This window comes from Muntiacus reevesi, chromosome 22, assembly GCF_963930625.1.
Source record: "Muntiacus reevesi chromosome 22, mMunRee1.1, whole genome shotgun sequence".
Classification (NCBI taxonomy): Eukaryota; Metazoa; Chordata; class Mammalia; order Artiodactyla; family Cervidae; genus Muntiacus; species Muntiacus reevesi.
In genome coordinates, this window is record NC_089270.1 from 3,495,782 (window position 1) to 3,516,744 (window position 20,963).

Genomic DNA, 20,963 nt, shown 5'->3' on the forward strand with positions numbered 1-20,963 from the left:
GGCCTGGCAAGGAGCAGCTACCAGCAGCATGGGTGGGGGTGTTGGTGGTGGTGGGTGCTGGGGAGCGGGGTGCAGGTGGTGGGTGGTGGGAGGTGGGAGTGGGTGGTGGGTGGTGGGTGGGGAGTGGGTGGTGGGTGGTGGGTGGTGGGAGGCGGGAGTGGGTGGCGGGTGGTGTGAGGTGGGAGTGCGTGGTGGGTGGTGGGTGGGGAGTGGGTGGTGGGTGGTGGGAGGTGGGAGTGGGTGGTGGGTGGTGGGTGGGGAGTGGGTGGTGGGTGCTGGGAGGCGGGGTGCGGGTGGCGGGTGGTGGGAGGCGGGGTGCGGGTGGCAGGTGGGCAGTGGACACTGCAGAGCCTGGCATTAGCCCCCTTGGCGGGGCCTGGTGCCTTTGTCCTGGGGCCCTGCGGGGGCCACCCTGGGGATGCTCCGAGGAGTTCCCCGGTGCAGGGGAGCCCCGCCCGCTCCATGCCGGGCGCCCAGGGTCTTACTTGAGGATCTTCAGGGGGATGGAGGTGTCCTTGATGGCCACGATCACGCCGCCGTGGTCCAGGTAGAGGATGTGGTGCTCCTCCTCGAACACCTGTGGGAGACCGTGGGTGGGGCTCTGAGGGCAGGGCCCGGGGAGCGCTGGGAGGGCTCTCGGGCGCGGGGGCCGCTCTCCCGGGCACAGAAGTGCCCACACGCTGGCTGGGGGGCTGCAGCAGAGTCCAGCTCCTTGACGCAGGGCTGGTCAGAGGGCTCCTGGTGTCCCCAGGCCATCCCCTCCCTCCCCCAACCCCCTAGACTCAGTACGAGTGGGATGAATGGCATGAATGCACGAATTTCTAGACCACGGACCAGAGAGAAAAAATGCAAATAAACCCTGCAGGTGGCCCTGCCTATAGGAAAAACTCAGGCAGCAAAAAGGCCAGCAATGTGAGATCAGAAAGAAATAGTAGAACTCAGGAAAGCATTTAGGATAAGCATCCACTAGGAAAAGCAAACCTCTATTTAACATTGATTCAGTTCATGTGCCGCCTCCTTCAGGAAGCCCTCCCATATGCCATGCTGGGTGGGTGTGGGGCGTCTCTGGGCCCCCTGTCCCAGGACTTACTGCATGAATTTGTCATTGTTTTCTCCAGCCAGGGAGCTCCTCAAAGGCCCAGTCTGCCTCTGAGTCCTCTCTGTGGCCCGGTACCAGCTCAGCTCATGGCTGGAGGTGCCAGGGCTCAGGAAGTGTGTGTGGGATAAATGAATGAGTGAGTGAATGAATGAATCCCCACCAAGTCCTTAGGGGACAAAAGGTTGAGAGACGTGGACAGGGCTCTCACACGAGGAAATGCCTCTGGTGGTCAGCTGGGCCCCGCCCCAGATGTGCTCACACCCTCACGTGTGGTCAGGCTCCCCATCTTGACACCCTCCTCCCACAAGGACAAGCAGGGGGCATTTGCCCTGTCTCCCCACTGGGGAGACGGTGCCTCCCAGTCTCCCCATGGGAGCCCCACAGGCGATTCCACCCTCATTAGCTGGGGCCTTGGAAATCAGTTGGCTCCAACCCTCATGCAGCCATGAAATTAAAAGATGCTTGCTCCTTGGGAGGAAAGCTATGACCAACCTAGTCAAGTGAAGCCGCTGAGTCGTGTCCAACTCTTTGCGACCCCATAGACGGCAGCCCACCAGGCTCCCCCGTCCCTGGGATTCTCCAGGCAAGAACACTGGAGTGGGTTGCCATTTCCTTCTCCAGCGCGTGAAAGTGAAAAGTGAAAGTGAAGTCGCTCAGTCGTGTCCGACTCTTCGCGACCCCGTGGACTGCAGCCCACCAGGCTCCTCCGTCCATGGGATTTTCCAGGCAAGAGTGCTGGAGTGGGGTGCCATTGCCTTCTCTGACTTAACAGTGTACACGCTGTCATTTGTAATTTACATTCCCAGAGTTTTGCAGTAGAGATATCTCGTGGCATCCTTGACAAGCCAGCCTAAGCTCTCCAGGTCTTCCTGCCTTTGTCCCACCCTGACCTCTGCCTCCTGCTTGCCCCCCACCGCAGTAAACTCTCCCCCTCTGACACACGGGCACCCCCTACTCTGTCAGGGACCCGGGCACTCCTGCACCCTCCCGTACCCTTCTCCCATCACCGCAGCTCAGCCCTGAACCGACTTTCTCCCACTTAATTCTGACAAGTTCCCCAATTCGAAGCCTAAGCAAGCAGCTTGCCAACAGTGGCCACTCTGAATACCTTACGGTCAGTTTCTACAAAATACATCTCTCTGTTTCACCACGTCTATTAAATCTAATAAGCTGGGGCCTGGAGTGGGGGTGGTTTCTGTAATAAATGGACAGGCGGTGACCTTTAAGGGAGTTTAGACATATCTCACTAGTTTTAGTGAAACAGAAATATTATAACACAATAAATCTCTTTTGCCCTTTTCAAAATTCCTGGTTTCTTGCATATTATTAAAAAAAAAAAAGCCAGGACTTTAAATCAGGGTGCAGGTGAGCTCTCCACTTTGAGGATTAATGTCTTTGTCCAGAGCAGTAGCTGGGAGGGGTCTGTTGAGTGAGGGGCTCAGAGGTGCAAAAGTCGACCTGAAAATAGAGCTTCTTCCATCCTCAGGAAGGGGAGACACAGACAAAAATTTAGTGCATTTTCTTAAGCGTTTAAGGTAGAAATTACCACTCCATGAAGTTGGCAGGCCACATGAGGCTTTTTTTTCCTGGAAAGAAAGAAACAGCAAGTGCACGGGGGGTCCGAGCCTCTCCCGGGGCGGAGCACTTGCGTTTCACTGGAATGCCCAGGTGCTGGGCCATCAGCCACCCTGCTCCGTGGGACGCCCTCCGACGGCAGCCCCGCCCCTCTAGTCTGAGACTCTGAGTCGCGTGTTGGGGGAGCGCTGACGGTAGCCCTCGCAGTGTGACGCCCTCAGCCCGGGGGGCCATTTCCTGCATAACTGCTGTCTCCTGCTTCTTGTCATCTTCCTGTTTTCCTTTCCTCAGGCCGCACTGAACATCAGATCATCACCCTGTGGATGTGCCCGAGGCACCCCGAACCACACTCACCATGCCCCCCCAAACCTGCTCCTCCCCGCTTCTCCTTTCTCTCCCAAGTCTCTGCCACCCACCCAGCAGCTGTCCCTGCAGGACCCCAGGCCTGCTCTGCGGCCCCCACATCCTGCGCTCGGGGAGTCTGCATGTGGCTTCCTGCAGGGATAGCGCCTCCACCCCATCCCTGGCGGTTATTCCGTTTGGGTTTGCGTTCAGGGTAACGTGACTGCGGGGAGACGTGTCAGACCACGAATCCTCCAGCAGTGGCTGCTGCAAGAATAGCAGGAGGTGGGGGCCAGCCGGGCCTGGGCCCTCTTTTCCCCGATGGCGACGTAACTCCTAAAGGGAGCAGTGTCCGGCCGCTCAGGCCAGGGGCAGAAACAGCAGTGTGTCTCAGAGCTCCTCTGGGAGGGACGGGGCGAGATCAGACCTGTCTCTGGGGGTCCCGGCGCAGTGATCCCCTCCCTGCCACTTTACCTGCCGCCAGGTGTGGCCACAGTCCGACGTGATGTACATTTCCTCTTTATATTCCACCAGCTGGGAGCCCAGGTTACCTGGTCCGGAAGAGAAGAGATGGAGCTGCTCTTAGGACCGGCCACTCTCCCCCTGACCGAGGTCTGAGCACAGCCAGGGCCCCGAACCAGGGCTGGTGGTGGATGGGCCCTGGGTCTACGCCACCAAAGCCACCAAGCGGATGTGCCTTCCGCCCTCCGGGTACCGACAGGCCTGCTGTCACCATGAGGGCCCTCGTCTGCGTGGTCAAGGGTTAGCTTTGCCCAAAAAAGCCGGCCTCAGGCAGCTCCGGCAGAGCCCAGGTGCAGGCAGAGCGTGGGGGCCTCAGGAGACACACGGGTGAGGAGCGGGGTTCGGGAACAAGAAGCGTGGCTGGGGACCACGCGGGCCAGGTGAGCGGCGTGTGGACCCGGCAGCCCGTGATGGGCTTTACGGTGGGGCAGGACACGGCTGGCTTTGCGTTTGCAGGTAGCCCCCTGGGGGATGGGTAGAGAGGAGGCCAGAGGCAGCTCTGGGGCAGCATGGGGCCGTCCAGGTGCGAGGCTGGGCAAGCACACAGTAGGTGCTCATTAAGTGCCCGTCGAGGGGCCGTTTGGGGGACGGGGAAGTGGGCACCAAGCCAGCTGGGCAGCCAAGAGGCTCCTCCTGGGTCCTGGTTCACCTGACCCTACGCCAGGCTGGCGGGTGCATCACCAGCCTTGAAGGGGCCACTCTGCGGGGCTAGGACTTAATCTGGGGGTGCTGGCGGAGGGGGAAGGAACTCCCACTTAATATCCAAGGTGACTCCAGTTTGAAGACAAGGAGGCTTGGCTGAGTGGAATCCAACAGGAAGAACGTCGGTCTCCTAGAGGACACAGCTCTTGGAGGCCTCGGAGCTGGGCTGGGTGACCCCAAACAGCCTCCTGGGAAGGGGCTCGGACAGCAGAATTTTCTGATGTCAGATTTCACAGGCTTCTGCTGTGACCACATGGTGATAGCGGGGGAACCAGGGACCTGAGCTTCCTTCCAGGACGAAGGGGCCCTGCTTTGAGGACACGGTAGCCCTTCCGGATTCTTCCTGGAGCCCCAGAGGCCCCTGACCTCTGGTGTCTAATTCACGTGGTGCCCTCAAGAGCGCCTCCTCCAGAGCCAAGTGTAGATGTCACTGGAAAATCCCAAGGGAGAGGGATCATTCTCAAAAAGACGAGGCAAAGCCAGTTCAAGCAGAGTGGCTGAGGGCTTGTGTGACTGCCTTTTTTTTTTGAGGTCTAACCAACAACCAAATCATCCATCCATCCTTCATTAATTTATTATCCATCCATCCTTCATTAATTTATTATCCATCCATCCATCCTTCATCAGTTTATTATCCATCCACCCTTCATTAATTTATTATCCATCCATCCATCCTTTATCAATTTATTATCCATCCATCCTTCATTAATTTCTCATCCATCCATCCATCATCAATTTATTATCCATCCAGCCTTCATTAATTTCTCACCCATCCATCATCCTTCCATCCCCTCGTCTCTTCATCAGTTCCACCCCTCCCCCTCCCCGGCACTTATCCATCAGCATCTGCTCTCTCCCCAGCCTTGTGCTAAGCTGTAGGGGGTGAGGAGCGGGGCAACCACAGCCCTGGCTCCCAGGGACCTCTCCGCCTAGCCAGGGAAGAAGGGTGCCCTGCAAACGGGGCAGGGCCGAGGATGCCTGGGATGCCGGGGAACCGTGAAAGCAGAGAAGGGAAACCTCAGGGACCCAGGAAGCAGGGGAATCCAGGAGAGATTCCTGCAGGAAGAGACCTCTGCCCCTTGCCTCGAAAGACAAATGCCACTGGCCAAGGAAAGGGGCAGGTGTGCCCGGCAGTGGGCCGGGCCTTGGCGACGGCAGTGAGGTGGGAGGGGAGGTTGGTCAGGGGAGGGGGGCAGAGGGGCAGCTGCTGAGCTGGGCTCCCTTCTACCCGCCCGGCCACTGCAAGGCGCTAAGGAGAAGCTGCTGAACGCAGTCAGAGGGGCGACGGAAGGAAGGCAAGAGCTGGGGGTAGGGGGTGGGCAGAGGAAGGAAGGGGCGCCCTTTATCTCCACCCCACCCCGTCCTTCCAGACACCAGCAGAGACGCCAGGACCTGTGCGTCCAATACCGAAGCCGTGCAGCCAAGGCCGCGGCGTCAGCACAACCTCGCAGGCAAATTTGCCGTCCGTGGTTTTGGGGGAGTGAAGTCTGTCTTTTAAGTGCTGCGATCTGTTTTCCTGGTTTTGTCTACCAAGGCTGTCAGGCTGCCACTCACCTAACAGGCACCTGGGGTGGGTGGAAATCAGGGGACATTCAGAGAACACGTCCACAGGCCGTCAGAGCGGAGGGCTCTGCAGGAGCTTGGAGGCCAGGGCCCTCACGTTAGGGAGGGGAAACTGAGGCCCAGGGGACGACCCCGGTGCTGCGTCCCCTCCCAGCTGCTCTGGGCTCTCCTTGGGCCTCCTCCCCCAACAGCCCGGCCCCTCTGTGCTGTGTCCATGCCCCCGGGGCCTGGTATACTGTAAGCGCTCCCTGAATGCGCGTTTCCTTTCTGACCTTCCTTGGCCCGCAGCTTGCAGAGTGGCCAAGACCTCAGGGCCCGAACAGAGCAGAAGAGTAACACAAGATCCACCCCAGTCCCCTCCTAGCTGAGGAGGAGGGTGACCTGGACGTTCCGTGCGGCCCGCCCCTCGATGTGGCAGAACAGGGTCTGCCAGCCGCTGAGATGAGGCTGGGCAAGGGGCCAGGGGACCGCCCCGCTGGTCCTCTGCTCGCTGCCAGGGGCCCGGCTCCAGGGGGGCCGGGTGACACCCTCCAGCCTGGCTGGTGGGGCTCAGGTCAGTTCTCGACCTGCTCAGACCCCTCATCCTCACGTTGGGACACCACCCGGCGGTTGATGGACCTCCGGCTGGCCGAGTCCCCGAGGAAGGGGCTGCAGGAGGACCAGGGAGACAGGGCTCCTACTGGGAGCCCCGGGGGCTCCTCCCGGCACAGAGACGGTGGGGGTGCTCCAAGCCCCCGTCATGGCCCCTCAGGGTTTTCCCGGCCCCAGGACTCCCCCGGAGCTGTGTCTGGGAGTCGTCTGCAGACTTTGCTCTGTGTGGCCCTGAGGATTCACCCCCGAACGCGAGCCGGAAGCAGCGTGTGCTGCGTGGGGGGCCCGGGACCCGGCAGGGAGGCTCCGGGAGGCGCCGCACCCGCCCTATAGCAAGAACTCGGGAAGGGCCAAGTCCGAACCGGACCGGGGCCCTCAGTCCAGACCACACATCTGTGGTTTGCTGCATCCTTAGAAGCTCATCCCCTTGACGCGGCCCAGCCGGGGCAGAACGTTCCAGCTGGCACCCTGGCCTGCTGGGTTTATTTCTGGGTTCACCCTCTGAGGCTGCTTCTCGACCCTGGTGGTTAGAAGCCAGCGTTCCCGTCTTTGCTTCTTGAATTCTCCTTTCCCGACCTCACTGGAGTCACCGCTGTGGGTCTGGCCTCTCGTCCATGGGCCCGAAGGACAGGGTCCCAGCAGAAGGCACCTGGCGTGGAGCCCGGCTCAGGGCGATGGTGCCCAGGTGCTATCTGAGTGATAGGGAGAGCTGCGGAAACACGCCTGGCATCTGCTGAATGCCGGAGAGGTCATTCTCTCTTTCTGCAGATGAGGACGCTGAGGTTCGGCAGAAGTGGGGGCGTGTGGCACCCCTGCCTGTCCCAGGATGAGGGGTGAGTGATGGGAGATCTGCACAGAGGCTCCCTGGAAGCAGACAGCCATCACCCCCTGGCTGCCTTGGGCGGCTCAGCCCAGACGGGGCCCTCCTTTGGACCCACTGTTCCTGCCATGTTGCCCAGCCTACAGGGGGGCCACCAGTGGGAAGCTGGTCCCTGCTCAGCGGTGGCGGCGGGGCCTGAGGGAGCCCAGCTCACTCCACCTTCCCTCTCAGGTCCTCTGTTCCCAGCAGACACCCAGGGCTGGATGGAGGATGCAAAACAATTCATAGCTCGGTTGGCCCACACTGTACGGATGACTCCACCTCCATCTCGGGAAAGCCACGGCGAGGTTAAAAAGCCTCGGAATGAAGTAGAAATGCAGCATCCTGCCCCTGGGGCGGGAGGCAGTGAGGGGAGGGACGGAGGGGCAGAGGGAGGCGGCCACCCACGCCCTGCGCTCCCCTTCTGTGACTCACACGGTGAAGCAGATCCTAGCAGCTTCCCCGGGGGGCTGGAATGCTTGTCCTGAGCTTTCAAAGACTTTGAGTGCTGGGGACATTTGAAACTGTGCCTTTTGCACCTTTGGTCAAGAATTTGAGGTGTCAAGCCGTCATGGACGTGCATTTTAAATACACCGTTGGCTTCGGGTCCAGGGACCTGAGTCCACAAGGCCCAGGGTGCCTGATACACGTGGCCTGACCCCCCTCTGTGTGGGAGCTGGCGCCCCACGAGCGGCATTGAAATCGAGGCTGATGCGCATTCTTCCCATTGACACTCTTTCCTCGTGGAAGCAGGCGGACCCCGTCCCCGTGGCAGCCACTGACTAAGACCCCTGGGGCACAGATGGGCAGGAGGGGCCGGGAGCTGGAGCTTTTCCTTGCCATCGTCCGTCTGGTTGTGTCACTCGCCCCCCACTGGAACGCCCCCCTCGTCAGGATAACGTGAGACGCCCGCCCTGACCGCCAAGGCCTCCTGCCTTCTGAGGTGCACACGCCCACAGGCGTCTCAGCTCCCGGCCTCCTTGTGGCTCTGATCGGGTCCTTCTGAGAAGCACAGTCCCTCCTCTGTCCGGAAGGACGGCCCTGCCGCCTCCACACGGCCACTCACTCATTCACTGGCTCACTCACTCATTCATTCACTCTCACTCACTCACTCACTCACTATCCATTCATTTACTCACTCATTCCTTCACTTACTCAGCCACTCATTCATTACCTCATTCACTCACTCATTCACTTATTCATTTACTCACTCACTTATTCATTCATTTACTCACTCACTCATTCATTGGCTCACTCACTCACTCATTCACTCTCATTCACTCAGTCACTCACTCACTATCCATTCATTTACTCACTCATCCCTTCACTTACTCAGCCACTCATTCATTACCTCATTCACTCATTCATTCACTCACTCACTCACTTATTCATTCATTTACTCACTCATTCCTTCAGTTACTCAGCCACTCATTCATTACCTCATTCACTCATTCATTCACTTATTCATTTACTCACTCACTTATTCATTCATTTACTCAATCATTCACTCATTAACCTACTCCTTCATTCACTCATTCACTCACTCATTCACTTATTCATTCATTTACTCACTCATTCACTCATTCATTATCTCACTCACTCATTCACTCAGTCATTCACTTATTCATTCATTTACTCACTCACTCATTCACTTATGCATCATTTACTCATGTGCTCACTCTCATTTCTTCACTCATTCATCACTTACTCATTCACTCATTCATTAGCTTGCTCACTCATTCATTCACTCTCTCACACACAGCCAGGCTGGGATACATCTGCCGAAGGGTCAGATGTGTCATCCAGCTCAGGGTCTGGGGTGCAAATTCTCCAGGCTGCAGCCGGTGCTGGAGCAGAAAGAGGAATAGAGCCCCGGTTCAGGCAGCCATGAGCCCTAGCCCGGGCCTTGGCGGTCCCGGCTCTGTGACGGGGCAGAGACGCTGTCTCTCTGACTGCCTCACACCCCATCCACACCTGGGTGTGCACAGCCCCAGCCTGGCCCTTCCGCCCCCAGGACCAGTGGCCGGCTGGTGGGCCCACCCCGGAGTCTCGCTCTTTGCAGTTTCAAGGGACACAGCAGTCCTCCCAGGGCAGGAGGTGGGTCTCAAGCTTCAGGAGGACACCTTGCAAGTTGGGAGGAAGTCTTCCCTCTCCTTGGGTTCGTTACCTCCTCTGTAAAGGGGGGATGCTGACCTCTCAGGGTCATCGTTATTTTGAGAAGAGTTCAGGGCCCGGCAGGGGAGAAACGGCCACCATGGCCACTGTGGACAGTGTCAGGGCTGAGCTGCTGAGAGCTGGTGAGGCCGTCCCCTCTCTGAGGGTAAAAGGGGAGCCAGACGCCAGCTGCTGCCTGGCAGTGGACTTTTAAAACATGTGATTTTATTTGCAATGATTCTTCTAACTCACATAAACCTTATTTTAGAGTTTTATTCGATCAGCACACATTTAGTGACCCCTGAAGAAGTTTCTAGTTTAATGGGGTAGACAGACACAATCACAACATGTTTTTTCTCCCTTATGTCAGTTGTATATGTGTGTCTCTCTCTCCCCACTAGAAACTTCTTTAGGGACCAATCACTGTCAACCATGATACAGATTATCATTCCATCCATTCACCCATCCATCCTTCCATGTATTCATTCACCATTTTGTTTTACATCCTTCCATTGGGCCATCTGACTATTATTCTTTCAACTATTCAAGTGTCCTTTGACCCATCCTGCCACCCATTCATCCTTCCATCCATCTATCCATCCATCCATTCTCCCTCAGTCATCCATCCATCCATTCTTCCATCAGTCATTTATCCACCCATCTATCCATCCATCCTTCCATCCATCCATCCATCCATTCTTCCATTAGTCATCCATCCATCTATCCATCTCTCTATCCATCCATCCATCTATCCATCCATCTATTCTTCCATTGGTCACTCATCCATCCATCTATCCATCCACCCTTCCATTCATCCATCCACCCATTCTTCCATTGGTCATTCATCCATCAATCCATCCATCCACCCATTCTTCCATTAGTCATCCATCCTTCCATCCATCCATCCTTTCTTTCATCCACTCATCCATCCATCCATCCATCCATTCATTCATTCAGTTAACACCTATCACGTGCCCACTCTGGACCACACAGACATCCCTTGGGGGGAGGTGCCAGGAGACCTGGGCTTCCTGGGGATGCTCTGGCACTGGCCCAGTGGACACAGTGTGGCCCCAGGCCTATGACCGTCGAGTCCCCCCTGAGACTGGAGCTCCACGCAGGCGGTGCGGCTCCTGTGGCCTCCTACCTGCGCCCATGATGAGGCCGGGCGCGCTGTCCTTCGTGTGCACGGTACCCGACACGTAGGGGTTGTCCGCCCAGCGCAGGTGCAGATGCAGGTGGCAGTCCGGCTGCGGGGGAGAGAGGGGGTCGCGGTCAGCGCCTGGGAGGGAGCAGCGACCCGAGAAAAAGCAGGACCCAGGCGGAGCACAGCCCCGTGGCTTCTGGGCGGGAAGGCAGGGCCAGGGTGTTTTAGGAGAGGGAGGAGGGTGGGGAGGAGGCTTGGAGGCTGACCCCTGGGTGCAGGCCTCAGGCCGGGGCCAGGTGGGTTTCTCCAGGGGAGGGGCCTCCCGGCCTGGGTGCTGAAGGGTGGGTTCCCCAAACAGGCTCCTGAGCGCAGAGTTGGGCCACACAATGGGACTTCAGGAGCCTGCACGGCCCGTGGCCACATTCATTCATTCATCCACCCAGAACCTTTATTGGGGGCCTCTGAGGTGACCATGGGCATCAGGGGACAGCTGTGGGCAGCCTGTAAACTGCGTCCTCTGGGAGAGGCAGGCGGTACGGTGGGTGTGTTAGGTCCCAGTTCACTCTTGAACATTGGCAGGACCTTGACGCAGCCTGGCTGGTGCCCTGGCTGATGGGGCAGAAACACTGGCTGTTGGAAGAATTCCAGCGCCCCTCACATTGCTTGGTGGCTACCTCTGGGCCAGCCCCGAGCCACACACTTAACGGTGCATGTCATGGAACGCTCTCAGCATCCGTACTACCATCCCCTCTGTGTTGATGGGGAAACTGAGGCAGAGTGCGTTTAGGCAACTTCTCACAGCTGGGGCTGCCTGGTTCCAAAGTCCACAGTGTGAGCCCTGCGGGGCGGACGGGGGTGGTCTGGCACTTCCAGGCAAACCAGGCCAGCGGCCCCCAGAACAAGGAAGCACCAGCTGTTTCTTGTCCGGCATCATCAGACTGCCCATCTATCTTTGCCCCAGCTGGCTGCCTTCCGCCTCCACTACTCTGCTGAGATGGTAGAGGCCAAGCCAGCTCCCTGGGGTGGGACTGGGGGCCCCAGGGGTGTAGATGAGCTGAAAGGATGTTTCCTCTGGACTGACCCTCCTGAGTCCCCCCAGGCCTCAGTGACTCAAGCCCACAAGCCCCATGACCCGCAGGGCCCTCGGCACCTGCACGTATGATGGGAGGGGATGCACCGAGCGCCAGGCTGCTCTCGGGGAGCAGAGTCAGACACGGCGGGGTCCGCCAGGGCCACCGAGGGCACGGGTGGGAAGACCTCAGGGCAGGCGGGTGCCAGGGCAGAGTGGGCCTAGATACCTGCAAGGCCTGGGTGGGTGTGACAGGCTGAGGGGGCAGGACCACGCTGCCCAAGGCTCTCCCTTCTTGGCCCCTCCACACACGGGGGCTGGCTGGTGCGCCAAAGGAGTGTCCAGACTGTCGGCTGGTGGGAAGGCCGCGCTGTTGCCGCTGTGAGCGAGGCGACCCATCCCTCTAAGTACCCCACCACTCAGCTCAGCCCAGTGTCTGAGAAGAGTGGCCACGGACAGCAAAACGAACAGCTTTTCATTCTGAGTCCAAAGGTCAAGAGGGGCAAAACTACCTCCAAGGGCAACTGATCATCCTAAAACAGGTCTGATCCATGCCCGTCTATCAACAAGTCCCCTTCAGAATTTGCTGTCTGGCTCAAGAAACTCACACGGGGGCTCTGTATCAACCTAGACGGGTGGGATGGGGAAGGAGACAGGAGGGAGTTTCAGCAGGGAGGGGGTTTATGTACACCTATGGCTGATTCCTGTTGAGGTTTGACAGGAAACAACGAAGTTCTGTAAAGTAGTTATTCTTCAGTTAAAAAATAAATTAAAAAAAAAAAAAGCCCCCTTCATTTCCCCGTCACTAGAAGGCGGTCTTCCCAGCCAGAGAGCTTATCGTATGACCCAGGAAAATCTTTCTGACCCAGAGTCAAAAGAAAAGCAGATGACTCAGAAATCCCACGTGTCGGGAGCCCCAACGGGGCTTTTTAATGTGACTATAAGCAAAGGATGTGAAAGAAAAATGTCTGATGCTGTCACTTCTGAGCGACGCAGTTGCAGGTGTAAGTTATTCCCCTTTCTATACATTTCTGCATTTTCCAGGTATTCTGCAATAAGCAGGGGTCACTTTTCCGATGAGAAGTAAAACCTTAAGTGTAGCCTGCACTGTGCATTCAGAGTTTGCGCGGCTGAGTGAAGGACACATTCAGAGGAGACCCAGGAGGAGGGCCGCACTGACGTCGCCCCGCACGCCACACGGGCCCCACCCACGGCCGCCTGGGCTGCATACGCAGGGGATGGGCCGGGGAGCCGAGGCCGCGGCTTCTGCCTTTCGTGCCCAGCTGGGCGTCCTGACGCTTGTCCTCCCTCCGCTGTGCTCATCGGGCTCCTGGTCTGACTGCCTGTGGCCATGTGCTTACTAGCTGGCTCCCACTTTTATTATTTTAAGGCCGGGGCATAAATCTCGAAAGGTTATCTCCTTGCCGAGCTGCATAATTGCAGACAAGAATCTATTCTTAGCGAAAACTTGCTTTGACAGATTAATATGGCTTAACTTTGTCGACGATGATACAAAAATTAGCCCTTTCACAGCAATTCTGTTCTCAGAAGCGCTTTTACAAGTGGCAGGTAATTAATTCTCCCCGTAGGTCGACAGGTGCTATTATCCCTTGCTGCTAGCAGGAGGAGGGTTTATGCAGAGGCCAAGTGTAGCCCCCTAGTTGGTGAGGTCAGGGAGTGAGGACCCAAGGCTCTGCCCAGAGGGCACAGAGCCCCACCCTGGTCCTGGGGGGCAGTCACGGGCTGGTCAGGTGGGGTGCCTACCATCTTGAGGGGCCCTGCAGAGATCCAGGCAGGTCCCAAGAGGGCAGAATTACTTGCTGTTTTGTGTATTGATGTATTCCCAACACCCAGAAGAGTGCCTTTCCATAATAGGTCTTGGTACATGTTTGTTGAATGAATATTCCTGTAATCTAGGCACCATCGCACTTTCTGTTTACAGAGGCACAGCAATGGATTGGGGGCCCCTGACTGTGAGGAGCTTCCAGTCGAGGCCAGTGGGAAACAGAAGCATGTGTGCCCAGTGAAGGCTTCTCTGTAGAGGGGACATGTAGACAGGGTTTTCAGGTGTTAATAGGAGTTCACTGAATGAAGAGGAAAAGCCTTCCCTACTCCTAAGGCAGACAAGACACGGGGGCAGCCTACACTCATATTCATGTAGAAAGGCACACTTGGAAGATCAGGGTCAGCTTGGCGCTCGTGAGATTTGGACTATGTCCTGGCCCCGTCACTTATCCAGCCCCCGACCCCTGCTTACACAGGCAGAGTGTACTGCTTGGCCCTTGCCACTGGCCACCAGGGCTTAGCAAGTGTAGCGCAAGCAAGCTAGAAGCTTGCAACATCGTTGCAATGTTTCTGCTGGCCCTCCTGCACGTCCACTGTTGCCGGAGAGTGTGCCTGGGCTGGTTCCAGGAGGAGGATGCCGGATCCCTTCCTAAATCATAACCCCTAGGTGTGTGAGCGAGTCCAGCCTCGCAGTTTGGGGTGGTTTGTTACACAGCACTGTTGCGACCAGAGCTGACCGATACACTCCCCTCTCTGACCGATACACTCCCCTCTCTGACCTCTTCAGTAAAGCAGGGAGTTTCTTACTGCCTTCTCCACCACACCCAGAGAAACAGGTGGTTCATGGCTCTCAGATGGCCCTTCTCAGATGTCAGCATCTCTGACCCCTGGATCCTGCAGTTACGTCTGGGGCCTGCCCCAGGGAAGGTGTGTGCAGTGAGCCGGACACTTACAGGCTTGCAATTGGTTGGTTTCCCGTTCATGTCCGTGCTGGGAGGCCTCAGGTAATCCCAGTCTCGACCCTTGTTGTAGGTGATGAGCGTCACCACCTTCCCGTTGACTTTCTGGTTCGCCAGGAAGACTCCTTTCACCCCTCGGACCTGGGACAGAAGCACAAGAAGGATGGTAAACGCCTGCCCGGCCCCTTGTGAGAGCTCTGTGTGCACGGCCTCCTTTGGCCCTGACCACAGCCCTGAGCTGAGGCTGGCTGTACACCCTGGGGGCGAGTGGGGCTCCGGGCACCAGGGAGCAGAGATGCAGTCTGAGCTCTGGCTGGGAGGTTGCTCTGTCTGACCCCACTTGCCAAGTGCATTTCATGACACCGAGCTGTCCTCCCAGGTCCAGCCACTGTCAGACGGCGAGCAGAGCCCTGGTCCTTAACGTGCATGCGCATCTTGGTCACCCCATCTTTAGCCGGGGCTCCTGACTCAGAGTCCCAGTCCCCCGCCTCCTTCCCAGGGGACCCACAGGGCCTGGGCCAGTGGAGTCGCTCTGGGCTTCCCTCCAGGGACTTCGTCAGCTCAGCCCCACAGGAGGTTGCCACAGGAGGTTGAGGTTGGGGTCCATGCTGGTCCCAGCCTGCCCTGGACGAGGGTCCAAGTTCCCCATGCTCCCTTTCTCAGGGTTCCTGGGGGGCCCCAGGGAGGTGACCCCCACACACGCCACAGTCAGTCACTGAGTCAGCTCATAAGAAACGGTCAAGCAGCAGCAGTTCCCAGTTGTTCAACCTCCTGGTTCTACAGAGATGAAGTTTTCTGGCGTTCCTTGGGCGTGGAGGCCTGGGACCCAGTAACTGAGGCCCGCTGGTGTGACCTGAGTTCCTTGGAGCCCCCATGGGCCCGAAGCAGCCTCTGCTGCTCTATAAATAGCATGAACCCAGGGCAACTGAGGCACGGAGTTAGAAGATTTATCTGGAGTTCCCTGACCAGAGGTGACGCTCAGGGCAACGGTGATATTCACAGTAAGTGCCTTCTACGTGGCACTCAAGGGGGTTAATAAAGCGCCACTGCATTAAATTCTCAGACTCCACGAGGTCGGTGCCTTCCTAGGCCTCCATGGCAAGGGCCCCACAGCTGGGGAGCAGGCCGGGGAGGGACCCGAAGACTCTGATGTAGAGTGAATGAAGTATGTGTTTCCTGTGGCCTCTGCAACAGGTGACAGACGGATGGGGCTTAAACTACACAAGATTGTGTGACAGCTCTGGGGGCCGGAAGCCCAACAGGAGTGGGTCCCACTGGCTGAAAGCAAAGTGTCGGAGGCCAGTTCGTCCTGGAGGCTCCAGGGAGGCGCTGGGTCCTTGCCTTTCCCAGCGTCTAGAGCCACCCAAGGGGCTTGGCTTGCTGCCCCTCCTCCATCTTCAGAGCCAGTCGTGCAGCAGCTCCCTGGCCATTCCTCCATGATTCTGTGTGTTTTTCTGATTCCTTCTGCTCCTTCCACTCGCGAGGATCCCTGAGATTGCAGTGGGCCTCATGGAAATCGCTGGAAACTCTTCCCATCTTCTGACTGCCAACTCCATCCCCCTTTGCCTGCGTCTTCTGCTAGGAGGCTGCTGTCTGGGGTGGGGATGGGGGTCTGGCCCTCACTCCACAGATGATGTTTTGGGGACAATCTTTCTGGGGGTCGACCCAGGGGCGGGAGGACCACGGCCCCTTCTCTCTCACTCGTGGTGACGTCACTCTGTCTCGGGCCCATCTGAGCATCACTGGAGGCAGGCACCCGGCTTGCCCTGTGCTGGGTCCAGATGCCTTCCCAGAAGTCCCAGGGGCAGATTCAACGCTGATTTGCCTGATGATGGCTTGACGGAAAGCGCTCTTTTATATCCCAACTGGTCTCCATCAAAACACTCAGCAGTAAATAAGCTAGACTCTCCTGTTCCAGAGAGGTAGGAGCAGGCCGAGTCTCCCCGGGGTGGGTCTGATCAGCTGAGCGCCAGCTCCCAAAGCCGACATGCCCGCTTCACGTGCCCACCCTGCTCATGGCTGTGCTCGCTTCCATGGGCTGACGTGACAAAGTATCACAAAGTGGGAGGCGGGGCGGGGCTCCAACAACAGAAATTCTGTTTCCTCACAGTCGGGAAGCCAGAGGTCCACTATCAAGGGGCTGGCAGGGCGGTCCTCCCTCTGAAGTTTCTCGGGGAGGATGCTTCCTCATCTCCTCCAGCTTCAGCGGCCTCCAGGCGTTCTCTGCTCCATCTGCACAGACCCTCCTCCCTGTGTCTGTGTTTCCTCTTCTGCTCCTTACAAGGACACTTGTCATGAGTTTAGGACCCAACACAAGCTCATCTCAAGACCCTTCACTTAGTGACGCTGCAAAGATCCTTTTCCCAAAGAAGCTCAAGGTCATAGCTTCGATGTGGTTTTACTTTTTTTTGGGGGGGGGTCCCATTCAGCCCACTACAACGGCTGTCTCCTAGCTGTGGTCAGGACTTCTCAGCATCAGGGGACAGGACTGGGAGAACCCATGAAAGTGTTAGTCACTGTCGTGTCCAACTCTCTGCAACCCCATGGACTGCAGCCCACCAGGCTCCTCAGTCCATGGGATTTTCCAGGTAAGAATACTGGAGTGGGCTGCCATTGCCTTCTCCAGGGGATCTTCCCAACTTAGGGATCAAACCTAGATCTCCTGCATCGCAGGCAGATTCTTTACCATCTTGCGCCACTAGAGAAGTCCCCATATCCCCCTTCCTAACCCAAGCTTCAACACAAGGGGGCCCCCAGAGAAGGGCTGTCATCTGGTCTAGAACCAGGACACCCACCCCCCACCCCGAGGAGTGAGTTCATGGCCCCCGAAAGTCCAGGCCTCTCGGGGCAGTGTTTGCCTGTGATGTCTCGGACAAGACATTTTTCCTGGATCGGCCATTAGATGAATGATAACAGGGGTGATGATGGAACATGCACACATGTAGAATCTCTAGGCCAGTCCCTCCCCACACACGATCTTGAATCCCCAGAAAGGGCCACGGCTGTGAAAACTGTCGAGAGCTCGCTGAGTACTGAGCCGCTCTAAGTGTTCAGTGGAAGCAGAGGCCTCCGGTTGGCACAACAACCCTCTGAGGAAGGTACTGCTGACATCCTTGTTTCACGACGAGGAAGCTGAAGCTAACCTCCCCGAGGTCACACAGCAAATACGCATCGGAACTGGGATTTGAGCCCAGGCAGCGGGGCTCCAGAGCTGTGCTCGTAACCACCACCCGAGACCCACCTTAAGTGGATTTCAGGGAAGCCAAGTCACTCACGAGGAGGCCCAGCTTGGGGCCTGGCCCCTGTGAGCTCCCTGAAGTCCCCATGCCCTCTCACCACCTGGTCTCTGGCATGGATTGCTGTTTCCTGCTTCCTCACGCCTGGCTAACTTCAGCTTGGCCTTAAATCCGTCTGCATCTCTTCCTCCGGGAAGCACTCCCTGACTCCCATCTCGGATTGGTTAGCTATCACTCATGGTGTCCTCTAGAGGCTGACCCACCAGGTGGGAACCACTGGTGGGGGCTGGTCTTCCTGTAGAGTCTGGAATTCTGTGAGAGGTGGTCCTCCCCTCCCTGCATCTAGGGCATGGGGCCTGGAGCCAGGCGCGTGCCATAGGCGATGCAGATACCCGCAGAGGGCCAGGCTGTCCCTGTTCGCGGTGCCCTCATCCCGAGTCAGTGACACGCCCATTTTGCGTGTGACTTTTAGCAAACAGCCCTAAGCCATGGACTGTGTCCAACTTGAGTAGTAAACCCACAAGTGGATTTTCATTGTAAACCAATGGTTACATTCATCACTTCCTTGGAGAAAGCAGTTTCGTGCTGCTGTTGACAACTCGGAGGTGGAGGCTGCAGCCCCGGCTCTGTCCGGGAGGCCTGCTCCCACCCCGACTGACTCACTCTGTCCGCTCAAGGCCCGGCTGGCCACCCGCGGGACACTCTCCCCAGCCCCGCAGGGATGGCAGGGTCTGGCAGGCCCACCACTGACATCTACCATGAGGACACTCTGGCCAGGGCTCCCCGAGGGAGGAGCTTAATGGTGGATGACCGAGCAAGGGAGTGCTGGCCAGGAGGGTGGACAGAGCTTGGGTCGACAGACCTGGGCTGGCCCTGGTTTTCTCACTTCCTCCCCATCTACCTGGGCCGGTTGCCTGCTCTGTCTGAGCCTCTGGTTCCTTACCTATAAAGCGGCTGAGGGAGCCCCTCCCCAGCTCTGGTGTGGATGGGATACAAGAGGTGGCCTTGAAAGGCCGGGTCCAGGTTGGGCCATTGTGGGTGTGGGGCTGACATTTATGGAATCCAAGTGCATGGGAGTCAGGAGCCCCAGTTCAGAGCCTCTGATTTGATCAGATCAGCCCTTCAGCATCATATGACAAGAACACATGGAAGCTTAAATGGGACACAGACGGGGTGGGACCCCCCAGGGAGGGCACTGGGGGGTCTGGGAACTGCAGGAGGGGAGGCCCCAACCCCCAGCCTCAGAGACAAGAGTCGCAAGGCCAGGGGAGACACAGGGAACTAGAGAGAGCCCGGCAGAGGTGAAATACACAAAACGGGGCAGAGACCAGTCCTGGGTCGGGGGAGACAGACGGACCAGCAATGGAAGGGGTCCCAGCCTCTGTCCCTCAGCCTGTTTTCGTGCAGTGGCGTTCAAGGCGTGCATAGCTTTGCAGATGACGGCTGACGAGTAAGTTGATGATGGGGACTGCTAACCTGAACCCCAACTCAGCAAGATGTCATCCCCACAAAAGAATTCCATTCTTCTCATGAGCAGAGTTACACAATGCTCCTTTCCTGGATTTTAAATCTCACCAGAAAGAGTGAGTTTTCTCTCTTGCTCTGAAAATACCTGCATGGTATCCTCTAGATCGGCAAAGAAAGCCTAAATTAAGGCATTTTTGCAGGGTGGGAGGAGCCGGGGTGGGAGTGGGAGGAGCCGGGGCAGGAGTGGGAGAGGCGGGGAGGGAGTGGGAGGGGCGGGGAGGGAGTGGGAGGGGCCGGGGAGGGAGTGGGAGGAGCCAGAGTGTGAGTGGGAGGGGCTGGGGCGAGAGTGGGAAGGACTAGGGAGGGAGTGGGCGGGGCCGGGACGGGAGTGGGAGGAACCGGGTGGGAGTGGGAGGGGCCAGGGAGGGAGTGGGCGGGGCCGGGGCTGGGGGAGAGGCCCGCCCCCCTGCAGCCCACGCTAGGGGCCCCAGATGCCCCTCAGGTCCCACCTCCAGGATGTCGATGACCACGCTCTCCTCCGCCTGCCGCGAGCTGCGCACGTCCTCCAGCGCCAGCGAGTAGCGCACGCCGCGCGGGTCCGACTGGTAGAGGTTGTAGGTGTCGGTCTGGTACCACTCCTGCACGGCCACGAACACCTGGCTCTCGTCCGTGCTGATGACCTGCAGATCCTGGGGGCGGGGGAGCGGCGTCAGTGCGGGCTGGGGCTGGTGCGGGGCACGGAAGCGGGCCTGGGGGCGGGGCGTGGCGGGGATAGAGCAGGCCCGGGGGAGGGATGGGCAGGCCTCAGACCTGGTGGGATTGGGGGGATTGGCCACAGCCCTCTTCGCGTCAGGCTGACCCAGATTTTTCATCCCGGCTCTGCCCGCAGTGCTCCGTGGCCTTAGACAAGTCCCGTTACCTCTCTGGGCCTCCGTTCTCCCAGCTTCAAAACGGGGGTCATGTTCCCACCCTCCACATGGGGTGGGGGGAGGGTTGCCCAGGCACTGGGTGGGGCGCAGTGATACTTCTCCCCACCCCCGGCCCCTGCCATGCCGTCTGCCTGCCTGTCCCTGCAGTTTGGAGGAGGCTGAGACTCCTGCACCCCAGAGCATCACCCCTGGGAGGCAGGGACAGGGCTCCTTCCAGGCCCCTCCCTGGCCCCATCCTGAGGCTCAGGTAAGCTACCTGTGCGTCCATTCACTCAGCATGTGTTCACTATGTGCCGGCTGTGTGCCTGGCGCTGTGTCAGGCCCCGGGCCCCACCGGGCACCCACACTGGTCTCTGCCCTCCGGGCTGCACTGGGAAGGAGGGCTGGATTAATTTGCTTCAGCCTCATGCCCAGGGCCTCCTCGATGGCCTGCTACAGGGACCTGCCCTTTGCCCACAGTTCCTCCAGGCCAGAACACCCTGCCCTTGCCCACGGCCCCTACCCTCGCCTGGGCGCACAGCCAACAAGGCCCGTGCAGGGCGGTGGGCGGCTCGGGCCTGGTGGGAGCTTGAGGGCAGGCGCCTGGCCAGCAAGCGGGCAGGTGGCCTGCCCTGAGAAGGTCAGCAGCCCAGGCCAAAGCCCACCTGGAGCAGGACGCCTGGCAGCTCTTGAGGGGGCCAGGTACCCCGTCTCAGGATTTGTTCCGGATTTGACAATTCAGAAAAAAAAAATCCACAGTCGAATAAAAAGGAAGAAGAAACCCAGGGCTAAGCTGAATTTCTTGTTTTCCTTTTCGCTCCCAGCCAGCGCCAAACTCTGCGTGGGAGCCCACATGAAAAGGCATCTGAACAGGCCTGTTTCAAAGCCGTAACGAGCTTTTATGTTACAGCCTCTCCAGCTTGCCTTCTATCACACCTAGACTTTTATTGCCCCTCTGGCTGCGGAGCTTCCAAGATCCAGGAGT

General features: G+C 58.2%; 1 protein-coding gene across 1 annotated transcript in view; it reads right to left on the reverse strand.

Moving 5' to 3' along the window:
• SORCS2 (sortilin related VPS10 domain containing receptor 2) overlaps window positions 1–20,963 on the reverse strand; it is a 484,645-nt gene that overhangs the window by 32,725 nt on the left and 430,957 nt on the right. Inside the window, exons 9-13 of the mRNA XM_065914447.1 lie at window positions 19,580–19,759; window positions 14,362–14,508; window positions 10,555–10,657; window positions 3,491–3,567; window positions 486–577 (exon numbers count right to left, since the gene is read on the reverse strand). Of these exons, the coding sequence (XP_065770519.1) occupies window positions 486–577; window positions 3,491–3,567; window positions 10,555–10,657; window positions 14,362–14,508; window positions 19,580–19,759 (599 nt within the window). The remainder of the gene's footprint in view (window positions 1–485; window positions 578–3,490; window positions 3,568–10,554; window positions 10,658–14,361; window positions 14,509–19,579; window positions 19,760–20,963) is intronic.